This window comes from Moschus berezovskii, chromosome 1 (genome assembly GCF_049115385.1).
Source record: "Moschus berezovskii isolate FMDL1 chromosome 1, NW_MosBer_1.0, whole genome shotgun sequence".
NCBI lineage: Eukaryota > Metazoa > Chordata > Mammalia > Artiodactyla > Moschidae > Moschus > Moschus berezovskii.
Window position 1 is genome coordinate 139,617,965 of NC_142460.1, and position 21,373 is coordinate 139,639,337.

General features: G+C 38.0%; 1 protein-coding gene across 1 annotated transcript; it reads right to left on the reverse strand.

Moving 5' to 3' along the window:
- Positions 1-5,757: 5,757 nt before the first annotated feature.
- Positions 5,758-19,411, reverse strand: LOC129551129 (arylacetamide deacetylase-like 2). Its single transcript, XM_088844157.1, is given in 7 exon segments — positions 5,758-6,354; positions 8,674-8,675; positions 9,084-9,259; positions 13,634-13,703; positions 15,244-15,408; positions 15,411-15,465; positions 19,274-19,411. Coding segments are annotated over 7 exon segments (1,203 nt in total).
- Positions 19,412-21,373: the final 1,962 nt, after the last annotated feature.

Below are 21,373 nucleotides of genomic sequence, written 5' to 3' on the forward strand. Positions count from 1 at the left end.
CATTAATTTTTACACATCAACCTGCTATTTTGTAATATTAATAGCTACTGCTGCTACTGCTGCTAAGTCACTTCAGTCGTGTCCGACTCTGTGTGACCCCATAGACGGAAGCCCACCAGGCTCCCCCCGTCCCTGGGATTCTCCAGGCAAGAACACTGGAGTGGGTTGCCATTTCCTTCTCCAATGTGTGAAAGTGAAAGTGAAGTCGCTCAGTCGTGTCCGACCCTTAGCGACCCCACGGACTGCAGCCTACCAGGCTCCTCCATCCATGGGATTTTCTAGGCAAGAGTACTGGATTAATAGCTACAATGGTTTATATTAAGTTTTGTAATTAATAAAATTAATGATTACAAAACAAGCACAAACTGCCTACTCACATGATTCTAATGATTATTGATTGATTCAGGCAAACAAATTTTTGTCAAGTCTGGTTTATGATGATACTTTTGAACAATGTCTCTCTCTTTTATAAAAGACACAAATAGATGATTATTGAATAGGAAGTTATTTCAAACATACAAGACAAGTAATACCAAAGAAAACATATTAATTACCACTTTGGGAACCTGATGTAATAACTCGGTGTTTGGATTTCAGAGAAGATCCTAATTTGGTGGGTTGTGCTGAAAGATGAGAAAACAGTTTATGTGTTGAGTTGACCAAAAGGCAAATAGTAAAGCTGTAGACTCCAGCAATGTGTTTTGGGATTAGATTATCAATCAAATGAATGAAACACAATTACACTTACCCAGCACCAAATTTACTCAGCTTCCAAAACTGACAAAGACCAGAGAAAACAACAACATGCAAAATGCAGCATCACAAGGATCTCAGACTATTAGACACTACTTAAGATGTCCCCTATTGGGAATGAATTTTAGTTGTGAGGTTCACATAGACTAATATGAGTGTGGGCCCCATCATCAAAGGAAAGTCAATAGATGCAGAGATCATCAGCTTAAATATCTTTCTATTATAAAGCTCCCTGTGAGGATAAATGATTCACTCCAGAAGTTCAAAATAATACAATAAATAATTCTCATGGCCATGTACAATTGGTGAGAGAATATATTGGATAATTAATCAATAAATAGATATTGACATAGTAACTCTGTGCCTTCAGGTTGACATTTCTAAACCTTTAAGTAAGGGTTAAATATTTAACTTTAGATGCAGATGTTGGCCTTTTCCATAACAATATGCCTGAAAACCCTGTTCTCAGCCTTGTCATGGCAAAGGGGTTTGTATAACTCACTGACACTATGAGCCATTCCATGCAGAGCCATCCAAAATAGATGGGTCATAGAAGAGCGTTTTGACAAAACGTGGTCCACTGGAGGAGGGAATGGCAAACAATTCCTGTATTCTTGATGTGAGAACCCCATGAACAGCATAAAAAAGCGAAAAGATATGACACCAGGAGATGACCCTCCCACCCCAGGTCGGAGGGTGTCCATTATGCCACTGGGGAAGAGTAGAGGGCAATTACTAATAGCTACTGAAAGGAAGAAGCGCTTGGGCCAAAGCAGAAGTGACAGTTAGTTGTGGATGTGTCTCATCATAAAAGTGAACCCCAATGCTATCAGTTCAGTTCAGTTCAGTTCATTTGCTCAGTCGTGTCCGACTCTTTGCAACCCCATGAATCACAGCACGCCAGGCCTCCCTGTCCATCACCAACTCCCGGAGTTCACTCAAACTCATGTCCATCAAGTCGGTGATGCCATCCAGCCATCTCATTCTCTGTCGTCCCCGTCTCCTCCCACCCCCAATCCCTCCTAGCATCAGAATCTTTTCCAGTGAGTCAACTCATCTCATGAGGTGGCCAAAGTATTGCAGTTTCAGCTTTAGCATCAGTCCTTCCAATGAACACCCAGGATTGATCTCCTTTAGAATGGACTGGTTGGATCTCCTTGCAGTCCAAGGGACTCTCAAGAGTCTTCTCCAACACCACAGTTCAAAAACATCAATTCTTCGGCGATCAGCTTTTTTACAGTCCAACTCTCACATCCATACATGACCACTGGAAAAACCATAGACTTGACTAGACAGACCTTTGTTGGCAAAGTAATGTCTCTGCTTTTTAATATGCTATGTTGGTCATAACTTTCCTTCCAAGGAGTAAGCGTCTTTTAATTTCATGGCTGAAACCTGCATCCACAGTGACTTTGGAGCCCAAAAAAATAAAGTCTGACACTGTTTCCACTGTTTCCCCATCTATTTCCCATGAAGTGATGGGACCAGATGCCATGATCTTTGTTTTCTGAATGTTGAGCTTCAAGCCAACCTTTTCACTCTCCTCTTTCACTTTCATCAAGAGGCTTTTGAGTTCCTCTTCACTTTCTGCCATAAGGGTACTGTCATCTGCATATCTGAGGTTATTGATATTTCTCCCAGCAATCTTAATTCCAGCTTGTGCTTCTTCTAGCCCAGCGTTCCTCATGATGTACTCTGCATATAAGTTAAATAAGCAGGGTGACAATATACAACCTTGGCGTACTCCTTCTCCTATTTGGAACCAGTCTGTTGTTTCATGTCCAGTTCTAACTGTTGCTTCCTGACCTGTGTACAGGTTTCTCAAGAGGCAGGTCAGGTGATCTGGTATTCCCATGTCTTTCAGAATGTTCCACAGTTTATTGTGATCCACACAGTCAAAGGCTTTGGCATAGTCAATGAAACAGAAATATATGTTTTTCTGGAGCTCTCTTGCTTTCTCCATGATCCAGTGGCTGTTGGCAATTTGATCTCTGGTTCCTCTGCCTTTTAAGGAACAATATTACATAGGAACCTGAACTGTTAGGCCCATGAATCAAGGTAAATTGAATGTGGTCAAGCAGGAGATGGCAAGAGTGAACATCAACATCTTAGGAATTAGTGAACTAAAATGAACAGGTATGGGAAAATTTAATTCAGAATATCACTATATCTACTATTGTGTGCAAGAATCCCATAGAAAAAATGGGGTAGCCTTCATAGTCAACAAGAGTCCAAAATGCAGTATGTGGGTGCAATATCTAAAATGACAGAATGATCTCTTAGTTTCCAAGACAAATCATTCAACATCACAGTAATCTGAGTCTAGACCCAGTCACTGATGTCAAAGAAGCTGAAGTTGAATGGCTCTATGAAGACCTAAAAGACCTTATAGAAGTAATACCATAAAAAGATGTCCTTTTCTTCATGGGGATTTGGAATGCAAAAGTAGGAAGTCAAGGGATACCTGGAGTAACAGGCAAGTTTGGCCTTGAGTACAAAATGAAGCAGGACAAATGCTAAAAGAGTTTTCTCAAGAGAAAACACTGGTCACAGCAAACAAAAGATGACTTTTGTTACTTTTCCAGTAACAAAAGATGACTCTACACATGGACATCCCAAATGGTCAATACTGAAGTCAGATTGATCATAATTTTTATAGCAGAAAATGGAGAAGCTCTTTACAGTCAGTAAAAACAAGCCATAGAGCTGATTGTGGCTCAGATCATCGGTTTCTTATTGCAAAATTCAGGCTTAAATTGAAGAAAGTAGGAATCATATGAAAAGCAAGGGAATTCCAAAAAAACATCTACTTCTATTTCATTGACTATGCCAAAGCCTTTGACTGTGTGGCTCACAAAAAAATGAAAATTCTTGAGGAGATCAGAATACCAGAACTCTTTACCTGTCTCCTAAGAAATCCGTGTGCGGGTCAAGAAGCAAGAGTTAAAACGTTACATGGAACAACTAACTGATTCAAATTGGGAAAGGAGTATGACAAGGCTGTACATTGTCACTATGCTTATTAAATTTATATGCAGAGTACATTATTCAAAATGCCAAGCTGGATGTATCAGAAGCTGGAATCAAGATTTCTGGGAGAAATATCAACAACCTTGGATATACAGATGATACCACTCTAATGGCAGAAAGTGAAAAGGAAATAAAGAGCTCCCTGATAAAGATGAAAGAGGAGAGTTAAAAAGCTGGCTTTAAAAGGTCTCGTAGGTCTTCACAGAACCGTTCCACTTCGGCCTCTTCAAGAAATTAAAAGACGCTTGCTCCTTGGAAGGAAAGTTATGACCAACCTTGATAGTATATTAAAAAGCAGAGACATTACTTTGCCAACCAAGGTCCGTCTAGTCAAGGCAATGGTTTTTCCCGTTGTCATGTATGGATGTGAGAGTTGGACTGTGAAGAAAGCTGATCGCCGAAGAATCGATGCTTTTGAACTGTGGTGTTGGAGAAGACTCTTGAGAGTCCCTTGTACCGCAAGGAGATCCAACCAGTCCATTCTAAAGGAGATCAATCCTGGGTGTTCATTGGAAGGACTGATGCTAAAGCTGAAACTGCAATACTTTGGCCACCTCATGCAACAAGTTGACTCACTGGAAAAGACTCTGATGCTAGGAAAGGTTGGGGGCGGGAGGAGAAGGGGACGACGGAGAATGAGATGGCTGGATGGCATCACCGACTCTGTGGACATGAGTTTGAGTGAACTCCGGGAGTTGGTGATGGACAGGGAGGCCTGGCGTGCTGTGATTCATGGGGTCGTGGAGAATCGGACACGATTGAGCGACTGAACTGAACTGAACTGAACTGAAATTGCAACATTCAATAATCTAAAATCATGGCATCTGGTCCCATCGCTTCATGGCAAATAAAAGGGGGAAAAATGTAGAGGCAGTGACAGATTTCTTTTCTTGGGCTCCAAAATCACTGAAGATGGTGACTGCAGTCATGAAATTAGAAGTTGCTTGCCCCTTGGGAGGAAAGCTATGACCAACCTAGACAGTGTATTAAAAAGCAAAAAGATCCTTTGCCAAAAAACGTTCATATAATCAAAGCTATGGCTTTTCCAGTAGTGATGTATGGATGCGAGAGTTGGACTACAAAGAAGGCTGAGTGCTGAAGAGTTGATGCTTTCAAGCTGTTATGCTGGAGAAGACTCTTGGGAGTCCCATGGACAGAAAAGGAGGTCAAATCAGTCAAACCTAAAGGAAATCAACCCTGAATATTCGTTGAAAGGACTAATTCACTGAAGCTGAAACTCCAGTACTTTGGCCACCTGATGTGATGAGCTACTCATTGGAAATGTCCCAGATGCTGGAAAAGATTGAAGGCAAAAAGAGACGGCAGGAGAGGATGAGTAGGTTATATAACATCACCAACTCAATGGACATAAATTTAAGCAAACTGTGGGAGACAGTGAAGGACAGGGAAACCTGGCATACCACAGTACATGGGATCGCAGAAAGTCGGACATGACTTAGCAACTGAATAACAATAACATGCCTGAAAGCAGACTTGTGTATTAAATGAATGAAAGAAAACTAACAGTTAACAGAGTGAATAAAATTAATGTATGAATGATTGACAAAATGACTTGCAGATAGCATGACCCAATCCTATCTAAAGAAAACTGCAAGTTTTTTTTTTTCTTAATACTTATCCTCACTTACCACTACCATTCCTGTCACTGTCTTGAAACTACTGTGTATATTTTGCCTATAAACATACTTTGTTTTTATACTTTACTATGATTGGTGACTATTTACCATGTGTCAGGGAAAATAAATGATATATATTAGGATAAATATAGTAGAAATCTTCATTGTATCAAGATTTAAGATTAGGGAAACTAACTTTTTTGAAGATACATAGTTATTTTGCTTTGATTTAAACCTAAATTTATCCAAAGCTAAAATCATGATATTGTCCCTTAAACTCACAAATCTCAAAATATATCCTTTAGACTATAACTGATTAGCTAACTATATGTATTATTTATAGATTTTCTTCTAGCCAATTAATATACATATCTTTGATTCTAATGCCTAGCTGTAAATAAACTGGTGAAGCCATGAATGATAAAGCTCCATGGATTCCATCCTCCATATGGTCATGAGAAACTTTAACTCCAACATTTTGAAGTCGTGAGACATACATAAGTTCATCATCTCTTAGAATATCATGTTGACAAGTGAGTATGTAAGTTAAGGGCAGATTTTGCAACTGAGAATCGTTGACTGCCAAGGGTGATAACCTACTATCCAAAAGTGCCGAATATGAAGGATTAAGTCTTCCCAGAATTGGTTCTGTATATACATGGTTCCTCTTATATTCCTCAGGAAGGAGGGTACTCCAGTTAACCAGCTTGAACAGATGCCTTGACCCATGAGGCATGTGTTGATTTTTCATCATTGCCTGGGGGAGTGTTTTATCCTGAGTCAAATACAGGCATGCAAGTTCTAATGCCAGTTTCTTTGACAGAAGTGGACCATGCTCATTTTCTCTCTGAGAAGGAATGGAGGTATCAATGACCTGTAAGCCAGGGTAAATTAAAGCTTGTGCTTTCAGTTTATTTTTGAATTCTGGATCATTCTGTATATATATATATATACAATATATAATATATAATTATATAATATATAATTATATATATATTATATAATAAATATATATATATATTTATATATAATATATATAATATAAAAAATATATAATAAAATGTGAATAAATCAAAGGCTTCAAAACTACAGGAGTAGCAGCCTTTACTCCAATCATATCAGCTGTGATGATGTAAATAATTACCAAAATGATATAGTACCTAGTAATTATTTTCATTATATTTATACTTTACAGGACATTAAAATGTATCATCCCACTTTCATCACTAAAGTAATGATTCACAAATATGCACTGATGCATTTATTCATATATGTAAGTTAAAGTTACAGTCCAGGTTCGACGCATAAATTTTCCTCTGTTCATTTCTTTGCATTTGTGCTTTTTTAATAAAAATATTTTTAACTGTATTAAAAAAATAAAATAAAATAAAAAAATAAAAAGCTTAAAAAAAAAAAATAATAAAGTTAGTCACTCAGTTTTGTCTGACTCTTTGTGTCCCCAAGGGCTATAGCCCACCAGGCTCTTCTGTCTATGAAATTCTCCAGGCAAGAATACTGGAGCGGGTTGTCATTTCCTTCTCCAGGAGACCTTCCCAATCCAGGGATTGAACCGAGGTGTCCAGCATGGCAGGCAGACCATTTACTGACTGAGTCACCAGGGAACCACCAAATAAAAAAATAATTATGTGATTCCTAGGAAAGATGAAAAGTTATCTATATTGAAAATCATTTTTGACCTAAAGTGATCTAAGTGAGAAGAAAAAATGAATACAGCAACAGGATATCAATATCCAAACTCACATTATCTAAATTCAAAAGGAATTCTTTCAAGTTAAAGGAAATATTCCTAATATACAACTCGCCTTCATGCAGCATATATTTGGAGATTCTCTTTCTTCCAGAGATAAGAGATACTGAGATTTCAGCTATGGGGTGAGAAGAGCCATCATACATTTCCCCTTTCCCTCTCTTTTACTTCTATGCTTTACAGAAGAAAATCCACAATTAACCTCTGAGGATCAACTACCTAGACACAGATCAACCTTCTTAATGACATCTATAGAAATAAATATACCAGCTGCCACTCCACACGAAAATCTCACTCTCTGGAGGGTCTTCTTTAAAGTTAACCCTTCACCAAAGTAGCTGACATACCAAATGAGAGAATTAATTGAAAATAATCCCAGTGGAACCTCACAAGCGGATATGTTAGTCAACCAACTGAAACTGCACACTCAAGGTATAGTGGGTGACACAATTCCAAAGGGGAAAATGAGGAAAGACAAATTTCTCTAACATAAACTCTCTTATGCCCTTGTTCACACCCCAGTGCCCTCAAACAGATTATTTTCTAAACAGCTGGCTCATCTCATAAGCAGAGTGGAAGAACGACTGTACACACATAAACAAAAATGAGACAGAGAGATTCAACCAATACCTTCTCAGGCTAGTAGCAAAACTGATCCTACAAGAGGAGTTAGAAGATTCTGCTGGTTTTAAAGATAGGTATCCCTCTTATTATGTCAGTTTTGTTCCCAAAAAATTGGTTTTGGAAGTAAGAAGTATATAGTCTACTGAATTCTTTTTTCAAATCTATTAGTTATTATGGACTGCTATTATTTAATTGCACATAGCAAGGATTTTTTCATAAAGAAGGCAGAGCACCGAATAATTGATGTTTTCCAACTGTGGTGCTGGAGAAGCCCTTGAGAGTCCCTTGGACAGCAAGACAATCAAACCAGTCAGTCCTAAAGGAAATCAACCCTAAATACTGAAGCTTCAATATTTTGGCCACCTGATATAAACAGCCAACACATTGGGGAAAACCCTGATGCTGGCAAAGACTGAAGGCAGAAGAAGAGGGTGAGAGAGGATGAGATGGTTGGATGGCATCATTGATGCAATGGACGTGAACTTGGGCAAACTCTGGTACATAGTGAGGGACAAGAAGGCCTGGTATACTGCAGTCCATGGGGTCAAGAAGGGTTAGAGATGATTTGGTAACTGAACAATGAACAGCAGCAAGGGGTTGAACACTGTAAAAATGGCCATTTTTCTTTTTTATTACTGTAGTGATTCTTCCATGCAAGCATAACATGTGGCCCAAATGTTATCTGCTCACATTCCACTGAAATACATGAACTACAATAATCCCAAGTGCTTGATAGACTTTACAGTTTACTTAAAGACAACAATGGGCTTCCCTGGTGGCTCAGTGATAAAGAATTTGCTTGCACTGCAGGAGACCTGAGTTCAATCCCCTGGAGGAGGGTACGGCAACCCACTTAAGCACTTCTGCCTAGAGAATCCCATGGACAGAGGAGCCTGGAGGGTGATGGCTCATAGGGTCGCAGAGTCGGACACAACTGAAGAGACAAAGCAGCAGCAGCAGCAAGGAGAACAAATCTCTTTATCACGTTAAAAATAGTTCCTAGACATTATTTTATTTCCCTCAAAATTGGTGATTAAATTAGGAGGCTTATTTACAAGTATATTTTTTTTTCCTTCAATGCTTTTAGGGCCACAATGTCTAAAGGTAAAGTTATGTAAAAGGACAGGCTTCTTTGTTGTTGGTTTTTCCATTTAGCAGTTTAAAATATAAGTCCATTAAAAACAGTCTAACAAAAAGAAAATGATATTTTTGTGTCAGAGTTATAACATGTGTATGTGTTATAAATAAGTATAACATATAACACATAAAACGTACCAGTTGAGCCACTGTTGCTGCAATTAAACCCCCAGCACTATCACCTGAAATACAGACTCGAGTGGGATCCACTCCATATTTTGCAAGAATTTTATCTTGTAGAAAGAATTTGAGCACAGAAACAACATCTTCATGGGCAACAGGAAATTGATATTGATGACCTAATCTATAACTTCAGAAAAGGAAAAAAGAAAGAAAGAAAGAAAGCATATATAATTAAACTTCAGTTGCATATATTGAGGTATCTCTCAATACAATCAGTAGGTCCAGAGAAGAAAATTGACCCTGTTTTGAATCTTTAACTTCCTTTAATTTCACCAATCATACCTAGGCTTACTACTAACTTGTTTTTCAAATAAAATGTAGATTCTTGGGTAAAGTTTTTTTCAAATGTCCTGTTCTATTGGGACTTGAGAAAGATAAAGATTATGGCTTCATCCTCAGAACACTGTATATAAATTTTTCAGAAAATGTGCAATCAATAGGTGTGATGATCTCTCTGTAGCATTTATTAGATTCTCAAATGCAGTTGGTAGAAAATATTTTCACAACCATGTTAAGAGTCTACACTAGATTTTCAAAGCAGCAAATCTGAGAATGAATGATTTGTAGATGTCTTCAGTTCAGTTCAGTTCAGTTCAGTCGCTCAGTCGTGTCCGACTCTCCGCGACCCCATGAATCACAGCACGCCAGGCCTCCCTGTCCATCACCAACTCCCGGAGTTCACTCAAACTCATGTCCACAGAGTCGGTGATGCCATCCAGCCATCTCATTCTCTGTCGTCCCCTTCTCCTCCTGCCCCCAACCTTTCCCAGCATCAGAGTCTTTTCCAGTGAGTCAACTCGTCGCATGAGGTGGCCAAAGTATTGCAGTTTCAGCTTTAGCATCAGTCCCTCCAATGAACACCCAGGACTGATCTCCTTTAGAATGGACTGGTTGGATCTCCTTGCAGTATAAGGGACTCTCAGGAGTCTTCTCCAACACCACAGTTCAAAAGCATCGATTCTTCGGCGATCAGCTTTCTTCACAGTCCAACTCTCACATCCATACATGACCATGGGAAAAACCATTGCCTTGACTAGACGGACCTTGGTTGGCAAAGTAATGTCTCTGCTTTTTAATGTACTATCAAGGTTGGTCATAACTTTCCTTCCAAGGAGCAAGCGTCTTTTTATTTCATGGCTGCAATCAGCATCTGCAGTGATTTTGGAGCCCAAAAAAATAAAGTCTGACACTGTTTCCCCTGTTTTTCCATCTGTTTCCCATGAAGTGATGGGACCAGATGCCATGATCTTTGTTTTCTGAATGTTGAGCTTCAAGCCAACCTTTTCACTCTCCTCTTTCACTTTCATCAAGAGGCTTTTTAGTTCCTCTTCACTTTCTGCCATAAGGGTAGTGTCATCTGCATATCTGAGGTTATTGATATTTCTCCCAGCAATCTTGATTCCAGCTTGTGCTTCTTCCAGCCCAGCGTTCCTCATGATGTACTCTGCATATAAGTTAAATAAGCAAGGTGACAATATACAGCCTTGATGTACACCTTTTCCTATTTGGAACCAGTCTGTTGGTCCATGTCCAGTTCTAACTGTTGCTTCCTGACCTGCATACAGGTTTCTCAAGAGGCAGGTCAGGTGGTCTGGGATTCCCATCCCTTTCAGAATGTTCCACAGTTTATTGTGATCCACACAATCAAAGGCTTTGGCATAGTCAATGAAGCAGAAATAGATGTTTTTCTGGAACTCTCTTGCTCTCTCCATGATCCAGCGGATGTTGGCAATTTGATCTCTGGTGCCTCTACCTTTTCTAAAACCTGCTTGAACATCTGGGAGTTCACGGTTTACATACTGCTGAAGCCTGGCTTGGAGAATTTTGAGCATGACTTTACTAGCGTGTGAGATGAGTGCATGTCTTATGTTAGAAATTTATTTAGGTAAAAATTCTATAAAATAGCATGTTCTGTTATCAAAACTTATATCATAAGATGAATACATGAGTATGAGCTTACATATGACCTGCAAACATAATTCAAAAGAAAAGTTTTGAAATTTGATATTGAAGTACAGTAAGTGATCTTGTGTAACAACTGTCAAAATCATTTTAAGGCAAATTATTAAAGCATCTGTTAATGTGAACAATTATATGTATATCTATCTATAGTTTATTCGTCTAATATTGCGGCAAACTCTATTGAGTTGTCTTACTTTATTTTATTTCTATTTATACTGGTAATCTTACTATAAATTTGAATTGGTGAGTTAATAATATCAATACTAACCATTACATGTTATTCTGGACAGATAACCCTAGCGATTTTGTCATACTGTAATCTATCTCACCAGAAGGTAAAGGACAAGAAGGCCTGGCGTGATGCAGTCCATGGGATCGCAACTGGGTCAGATGCCACTGGGAGACTGAACAACAACAATCTATATCTAAAATATCTGAAATATTAAAGAACATATCAAAATATACTCTTACTTTAAATGCTCTTCAGGATAAAAAAATATCAGAAATAACTGATGGAATTCTTTTTTTTTTTGTAATTTGCTTGTTTTCCTTTTTTTATTTTTTTGAATTGCATAATTATTCTAATTCTTTTTTTTTTTCTTTTTTTTTTTATTGGAGGCTAATTATTTTTCAATATTATATTGTTTGGTTTTGCCATACATTGACATAAATCCGCCCCGGGTATACATGTGTTCCCCTTCTTGAACCCCCCTCCCACCTCCCTCCTCCCCTTAACCTCCCTCTGGGTCATCCCCGTGCACCAGTCCCGAGCATCCTGTATCATGTGTTGAACCTGGACTGGTGATTCATTTCACATATGATAATATACATGTTTCAATGCCATTCTCCCAAATCATCCCACCCTCACCTCTCCCACAGAGTCCAAAAGACTGTTCTATACACCTGTGTCTCTTTTGCTGTCTCATATACAGGGTTATCGTTACCATCTTTCTAAATTCTATATATTTGCGTTAGTGTACTGTATCGGTGTTTTTCTTTCTGGCTTACTTCACACTGTATAATAGGCTCCAGTTTCATCCACCTCATTAGAACTGATTCAAATGTATTCTTTTTAATGGCTGAGTAACAGCAGCAATATAGGTACAACACATATTACTATTTTAAAGTACCTAAGATAAAGGAAGCACAAGCTGGAATCAAGATTGCCAGGAGAAATATCAATAACATCAGATATGCAGATGACACTACCCTTATGGCAGAAAGTGAAGAGGAACTCAAAAGCCTCTTGATGAAAATGAAACAGGAGAGTGAAAAAGTGGGCTTACAGTTCAACATTCAGAAAACTAAGATCATGGCATCCGGTCCCATCACTTCATGGGAAATAGATGGGGAAACAGTGGAAACAGTGTCAGACTTTATTTTTGGGGGCTCCAAAATCACTGCGGATGCTAACTGCAGCCATGAAATTAAAAGACGCTTACTCCTTGGAAGGAAAGTTATGACCAACTTAGATAGCATATTAAAAAGCAGAGACATTACTTTGCCAACAAAGGCCTGTCTAGTCAAGGCTATGGTTTTTCCAGTGGTCACGTATGGATGTGAGAGTTGGACTGTGAAGAAAGCTGATTGCCGAAGAATTGATGCTTTTGAACTGTGGTGTTGGAGAAGACTCTTGAGAGTCCCTTGGACTGCAAGGAGATCCAACCAGTCCATTCTAAAGGAGATCAGTCCTGGGTGTTCATTGGAGGGACTGATGCTAAAGCTAAAACTCCAATATTTTGGCCACCTCATGCAAAGAATTGACTCACTGGAAAAGACTCTGATGCTGGGGGGGATTGGGGGAAGGAGGAGAAGGGGACGACAAAGAATGAGATGACTGGATGGCATCACTGACTCGATGGACATGAGTTTGAGTGAACTCCAGGAGTTGGTGATGGACAGGGCATCCTGGCTTGCTGTGATTCACGGGGTCGCAAAGAGTTGGACACAACTGAGCGACTGAACTGAACTGAACTGAACTGAAAGGGAAACTAGGCCCCTTTTTTGGAGAATGAAATGGCAACCCACTTCAGTGTCTTAACTGGAGAATCCCGGGGACGGTGGACCCTTGCGGGCTGCCGTCTATGGGGTCGCAGAGCGTCAGACACGACTGAAGCAACTTAGCAGCAGCAGCAGCAGCAGCAGGCCCTGTTGTATCATTTCCTGGTGGCTCAGACGGTAAAGCGTCTGCCTACAATGTGGGAGACCCGGTTTCAATTCTTGGGTCGGAAAGATCTCCTGGAAAAGGAAATGGCAACCCACTCCAGTATTCTTGCCTGGAAAATCCGATGGATAGAGGAGCCTGGTAGGCTACAGTCCATGGGGTCACAGAGTCAGACATGACTGAACACTTTCACTTTCACTTTCAGGCCCCTTTGGGGAAGAGTGGATAATGTAACACTAATAAAAGTTACTAACATAAACCAAAAATATCCCTAAGATCCCTGTCCTTTTGGAGGCTTGGGTGCCTCTTTGGAAATTAAAACTGTCACAAGGGCAAAAGATCATATTAAAAAAAAAATGTATATCATGGTCTTACTCCACTCCCAAAACGACAGCACCAAGATTCTTTGCCGTCTGTCTATTCAGGAGGTCCAAAGCTGTCATTTCTGAAATGAAAAAAATAATTTGAAAGTGTATTATGTAAATAAAAAAGCAATGGAAAACCACCTACACGTGTGAAATGTGATAGAAATGTGCTTACTATTACAGAGTTTCTGTGAAAAAAAGAGGAGTGGTCATTCTCAAATTACACAGTGTAAAGAATTATTGAAAAGAGGAAAATGGATTCCACAGTGTATAAAAGTGAGCCTGAAAAATATAAAGAGAGTGACAGAGGACTACAAAGAGAGAGAGAGAGAGAGATTCCGGAGAAGGAAGATCCAGGTAGAAGAGGTTGAAACATGCTTAGGTGTCAATTGAGAGGACACATTTCTAGACAGAGGAAAGAGAAATATGGATTAAAGACCAAACAATATGAGGAAATACGATCCCAGACAAAAATAGAGATTAAACTTTACCAAAAGATTAAAGTGCATTTTGTAGGATATAAGTAGAAAGAAGTGAAATGAAAGATTAAAACAGTGCTAATAATTTTTAAGGACACATAAGGTACTCAAGGAGAGAGGGAGTAGAACATTCAGAATTTGGACAGACATCCTTGATAATTGAGAGAGGATGAGCTGAGAGACTTGAAAGAGTACTGAGGGTTTGGAAGTGACATTGATGTGAAGGATAGAAACTAAATACACACAAGAAACAGCATCTTTAAGCCATCTTATCGGTTGGTAGAATGGGACTGCTCACTAGTGATGTGAGGGTTAAGCCCGTGGATCCTGCTGACAGGACCAGATTTGGCCACGAGTTCTACCACTTGCTAATAGTAGGGCTTGGAACAAGTTACTGAACCATTCTGTAGCTACCTTATCTGTAAAACTGTGACAGTGTTAGCCATCCTAAGAATGTGATTACCAAACAAATAAAAGTGGACCATCCACCCGACTAAAGTAGCATCTGTGGTTGTTTTGAAATGTTAAACAGATCACAAAGTCAAAATCCTGGGTATAATGACTCAGGCTACAGGCTCTTTGAGGAAAGGAGTCATTATTTGTGTCTTTCACTCTGAATTGCCTTATTGCAATATCCTTTGTATTCAGTGCTACGTGGTGAGTCAATAATATCAAGAGTATAAAAACAGCTGTATGTATATATGTGTATGTGAACTCTATGTGATATGTCTGAGTGCATTTGAGTTTGTTTCTGTGAGAATGTGTATGACTATAATTTTCTTAGCTATTCCATTGTACTTCTTAGAATCATTTCCAAACATTAGATGGGAATAGACTTGATGGGAGGATCTAATTAGTCAGTTGTATTCTATTTGAAGTTCAAAATGAATTTCCCATTTTACATTGTCAGTGTAATTATTTGAGAATAATTTTTATAATAATCTGATATTGTTACGATTTGCCAAGAAGTATATGAAGACCTATATATGAACCACGAATGATACATATACATATTTACAAACATATCAACACGCTGCTAATTATATATACACCACAAGGTAGTCTAATATAAATATATATAATGTGCAATACACACAAACACACATGTTCACTCATATTTGCTTATATAAAAAGCACTTACTACAACTTCCCAAAACAAAGGCACCACCATGAACAAAAATTACAGCTGGTCTCAGGTTTTCTCTCTTCCTCTTTGGCAAGTACATACGTACTGGAATATCACTAAAGGTTATATCCATCACTGTAATGTTTTCATCTGAAATTGGTTGTGTGTAGTCCAGTTCATTATTATGGAAAACAATTCATCAAATCTTTTAAGACCTATTTTTTCCAATAATGTAGCCTGTCAAAACAAACAAAAACAAATTAAGACACTAAACATTTTGATTTTTAGTACCATCAAATGCATTTAAATATGCACTCAAAAAAGAAGAAAAAATATAATAATACTTTAGAGGTTTTATTGTACATCCTAATACATAAACTACAGTTGCTTTCAAATAAATCTCAAGTATGTAGTGTTTTTAAACTAAGACTAATCTCATTCATTTAACTTTTATCACTTTACATGCAACTTATTTTGGTCTACTTATTTCTTAAATGTAAGTTGTAAAATTTTATCATAAAAATTATCTGAGTAACAAGATTTTACACTTCTATGTTTGCAAATTCTAAATATTTTAATTTCATTTCATTACTTATTTATTTAAAATTTCAGACAGTTTATAATCTCAGGTAAATTTCATCAGAATTTTTAGTCACCAAAAAGCTAAATTTAAACTTGTACATGGAAAGACTGATTAATTATATAGTCAAAGCAATTTGGATAATGAAGAATAAGATTGGTGGATTCATAAAACCTTATTCCAAGACTCCTGAGAAGATAGAATAGATAACACAGTATATTATTGATGAAAGACTGGACTCACAGATTAAGGGAAGAACACAGAGTCAGTTCAGAAATAAACAGATACAAATATGTCCAATATATTTTTGACACAGACACAAGGCAATGCAATGAAGAAAGGTGTTTCAACAAATGGTGTTGGAGCAATTGGACATACATATGCAAAAAAATGTACCTTCTTCAATTCTTCACACTTTATATAGAAATTAACTCATTAAGGATCCAATACCTAAATGCAAAAAAGTAAAACTGCAAACCTCTTAGAAGATATCATAGGAGAAAATCTTTGTGATCTTATGTTAAGTTAAAAAGTTCTTAAAAGGCTTAAAGGCTTCCCAGGTGGCTCAGTGATAAAGAATCCACCTGCCAAATCAGGAGATGCAGGAGATGCAGGTTCCATTTCTGGGCTGGAAAGATTCTCTGGAGGAGAAAATGGCAATCCACTCCAGTATTCTTGCCTGGAAAGTTGCATGGACAGAGGAGTCTGGAAGGCTCCAGTCCACAGGGTTGCAAAGGGTCAGACACAACTGATCACACACACACACACACACACACACATATACACATACAATATGAAAAAGCAAAAGGTTTTTGTAGAAAAAGGTAAAAAAGAATTCAACAAAAATATATAACTCAAGGCAACAAAATGAGAAGTCCCAGATTGGGAGAAAGTATTTGCAAATTAAGTATCTGCTAAATGACTTCATCCCAAATAGAAAGAATTCACAATAATCAACAATATTTTTTTTCAAATGGAGAAAATATTAAACACATATGTCACAACAAAAAAACACATGGAGTAACTAATAAATACAGGAACATATACCCAATACCTGTAATCTCTGAGGAAGTGAAAATATATACCACAGTCATATATTTTGACATACCTATTAGAAAGGTTTTTAAAGAAAAACTGAAAATATTAAATGCTAGTAAGGACTTAGACCAGTTAAAACTTTCATATATTGCTGGTCTGAATGCAAAATTGTATCACTTCTTTGGAAAAAAAATTGGGACAATTTCCTATAAATTTAAGTATATATTTAAAATATGACCCAGCACATCTAGTTCTAGACATTGACTCAACAGAAATTAAAATTTTTGTTCATAACACCTCCAAAGTGGGAACAACCTAAAATATCTTTTAACTGTTTATTGAGGACAAACCATGATACCCCCACATAATGGAGTACTACACAGCTTTACAAAGGATTGAATTTATGATACTCAATGAGGGGATTACTCTCAAATGCATTTTGCTCAGTGAAATGCACTAAGCTGGATTCAAAATCCATGTGTAGTATGAACTCATTTATATGATATTATGGAAAAGGCAAAGTTTACAGACTTATAACAATCAGTGGTTACCTTGAATTTAGGGTGGGGAAGAGTTTACTGCAGATTCTTCACCACAGAGCCACCAGGGAAGCCCAAAAAGGGCAGGACAAATGTGATTTTGAGGGATTACGTCTTCATATCTTGATTATCTTAATGGTTTCATGAATCTCTACCTATATTAAACTACATAGGACTATATAACCAAAAGACTGAAATTTAACTGTATGGAAAGTTGTATTAAAACTATGGAAACTGTATTAAAAGTTGGCAAAATGATAAAAAGAGGTAGAGTCTGAATATAGATTGTCTGGGTTTGATCCCCAATTCTAAAATTTATTAACTCTCTGTCTTTGGATTACTTATTTATTATGTCTTATTTTTCTCATTATAAAGTAAGGGTAACAATATTGACTTATTCAAAGCACAGTTTTAAGTGTTAAGTCATACTTTTAAGGAAATTAAAGTAGGGCAGGCTACACCACAAGTGCTCAATAATTCTTAGCTTTTTTTCATTAACAACATGTATGGAAAATATTCTCAAATATTTTCATAGCTGGATGAAGATAATCACAGTGAAGATAATTTCAATTTAGCAGAAAATCACTTTAAAATCAACTTTTTTTGATTTTTGGCCCCTCATTTCTCATAGGTCCTATCTTGGAGTAGATATGACTAGATCTCTATTAAATAAAAAACAGTTATTAATGTTAATACCATTTTAGATCCCATTACATGCTCTCTTGAAACACCTGCTCCCTTATTCTCATAGTAACTCTGCAATGTGCTTATAGACTTCTCACTTTGCAATTGAAAAACCCTGAGCCATAAAAGGATGACGTATACTCTTTTAAGGAACAATTGGCTTTTGAAATTAATGCTTTCTCTTTCTTCTTCTCTTGCTGTCAATAAAATGAATGTGTAACTTATTTTTCCGTATCATTTTATCAAGAACTGTGATGTTTGCTTCCACGACATATGTTAAAATTTTCAGTCATGACAGTAACAAAATGATTATTACAAAAATAAGTAGAAACTGTTGAAATGCTAGCATAATTCACACATATACACATAAAATGCATCTATAAGCAAATACAAATGTTGGTTCTATTTTGGATGAACACTATTTTAATTCTGTTTTGCATTTGATAATTAAAAGTTGAATTTTACAGTTGCATGTTTTCAGGATATACTAGCATTGATGAGCCAGAGTAGTAACTCTGAAGTTTAAGATATATAAGCTGTTCAGAAAATAACATGGCAGTTTCTCCATAGGGCTGGCACTTACTTGTTTTTCTCTAATATCCACTGAATGAAAAGGTGAAGCCTTTGCAATGAAAGGAAGCACTGAGGGCAAGGGGTGATTTGGCATACTTTGGCCAGGAGATAACTTAGGATCTAGTGTGACAGATCCGTCATCTCCTCTGGGTAGCACAATAGACAGCCACTTCCCAGGTGGCTGCTCTGATTGTTTATTGTCCACTGATGCATTCTCCCTCAGACTTTCTATTGTCCATATCATTTATAAGGCCTCCAGGTGGCAGCATGATTTGAGAGGAGAGCATATTTTCAGTGGGGTAGAACTTAGTTCAAATTCTGGCACTGTCACAGAAAATCTGAAAACCAGCAATTTAGGATTGAAGGTAGACAAAAGAGTGGTTTTCAAAGTATGTTTTTGGAATTCTTGTGGGCATCTTGTTTATTTTATAAGCAGAAATTTTACCTCCCCGTGTTTTGTACAGATTCAAATGGGCTTCATAATTATTTATTCAATTAAACAGATTAATAATATTTGGCTCATTTATCCCAAAAGAAAACTGAAGTCTCTTTCAAAATGCTAATTGAAAGAAAGCTTACATGTTCTTATAACAAGGTATCCCAATTCCCTGGGGGGAAAAAAAAAACTTACCATAAGTGAAGTTATTTTTATAGCAGCATCAATGATCCTTACTTTCCAGGGTTCTTCAATGTTTTTTGGTATCGGTGTATAAATATAATAAGCAAAGAGGATACAAGTCAGTCCAAAACACAGAGTTTTGTACCCCATAATGATATTCTTTTCATAACTCCTCTACAGTATTAATATAATGTAGCCCTATATAGAAGGAAATGGCAACCCACTCCAGTGTTCTTGCCTGGAGAATCCCAGGGATGGGGGAGCCTGGTGGGCTGCCGTCTATGGGGTCGCACAGAGTCAGACACAACTGAAGCGACTTAGCAGCAGCAGCAGCAACCCTATATATACTAAAATGCTTGGTAGGTGAACAAAGATACTTGACAGGCTCCTGCTAACATAATCATATTACTTAGAAAGTAATCAGTTGCGAGATTAACAGTGACGATAGTAACTAGTTCAACAGTTACTCTGCCTGAAATACAGCTCATAATATATTTCATCAAATCTATAGACAAAGTAACAAAGATTTTTAAATGCTCTGAGAAGGCAATGGCAAGCCACTCCAGTACTCTTGCCTAGAAAATCCCATGGATGGAGGAGCCTGGTAGGCTGCAGTCCGTGGGGTCGCTATGGATCGGACATGACTGAGCGACTTCACTTTCACTTTTCATTTTCACACATTAGAGAAGGAAATGGCAACCCACTCCATTGTTCTTGCCTGGAGAATCCCAGGGACGGGGGAGCCTGGTGGGCTTCCGTCTATGGGGTCACAGAGAGTCGGACATGACTGAAGTGACTTAGCAGCAGCAGAAGCTCTTTCACCCTGTGACACCATCATTGACTTAGCACAACAAACTTTATTATGAGTCTAAGCAGAACACATGATAAACCATGATGTCTGTTTCTTCTATTAATATTTTGTAAAGATTACGGTGAAGAGTTTAATAATAGGAAAAAAAACCTGTCAGGTAATGTTTCAGTTCAGTTCAGTTGCTCAGTCGTGTCGACTCTTTGCGACCCATGAATCACAGCACGCCAGGCCTCCCTGTCCATCACCAACTCCCGGAGTTCACTCAAACTCACCTCCATCGAGTCGGTGATGCCATCCAGCCATCTCATTCTCTGTCGTCCCCTTCTCCTCCCGCCCCCAATCCCTCCCAGCAACAGAGTCTTTTCTAGTGAGTCAACTCGTCACATGAGGTGGCCAAAGTATTAGAGTTTCAGCTTCAGCATCAGTCCTTCCAATGAACACCCAGGATCGATCTCCTTTAGAATGGACTGGTTGGATCTCCTTGCAGTCCAAGGGACTCTCAAGAGTCTTCTCCAGAACCACAGTTCAAAAGCATCAATTCTTCAGCGATCAGCTTTCTTCACAGTCCAACTCTCACATCCATACACGACTATGGGAAAAACCATAGCCTTGACTAGACGGACTTTGGTTGGCAAAGTAATGTCTCTGCTTTTTAATATACTATCTAGGTTGGTCATAACTTTCCTGCCAAGGAGTAAGCGTCTTTTAATTTCATGGCTGCAATCAGCATCCACAGTGATTTTGGAGCCCAAAAAAATATAAAGTCTGACACTGTTTCCACTGTTTCCCCATCTATTTCCCATAAAGTGATGGGACCAGATGCCATGATCTTTGTTTTCTGAATGTGGAGCTTCAAGCCAAATTTTTCACTCTCCTCTTTCACTTTCATCAAGAAGCTTTTTAGTTCCTCCTCACTTTCTGCCATAAGGGCAGTGTCATCTGCATATCTGAGGTTATTGATATTTCTCCCAGCAATCTTGATTCCAGCTTGTGCCTCTTCCAGCCCAGCGTTCCTCATGATGTACTCTGCATATAAGTTAAATAAGCAAGGTGACAATATACAACCTTGACGTACTCCTTTTCCTATTTGGAACCAGTCTGTTGTTCCATGTCCAGTTCTAACTGTTGCTTCCTGACCTGTATACAGGTTTCTCAAGAGGCAGGTAATATGTAGTTACTCTCAAACCTCATGCCTTTGTCGTAGATTATTACAAAACTTCTTGAGCAATTTCCAGAATTAATGCAACCAGCTCAGAAATATTTATAAAGTGCTTACTTTATAAATGCAAATTTTCAACCTA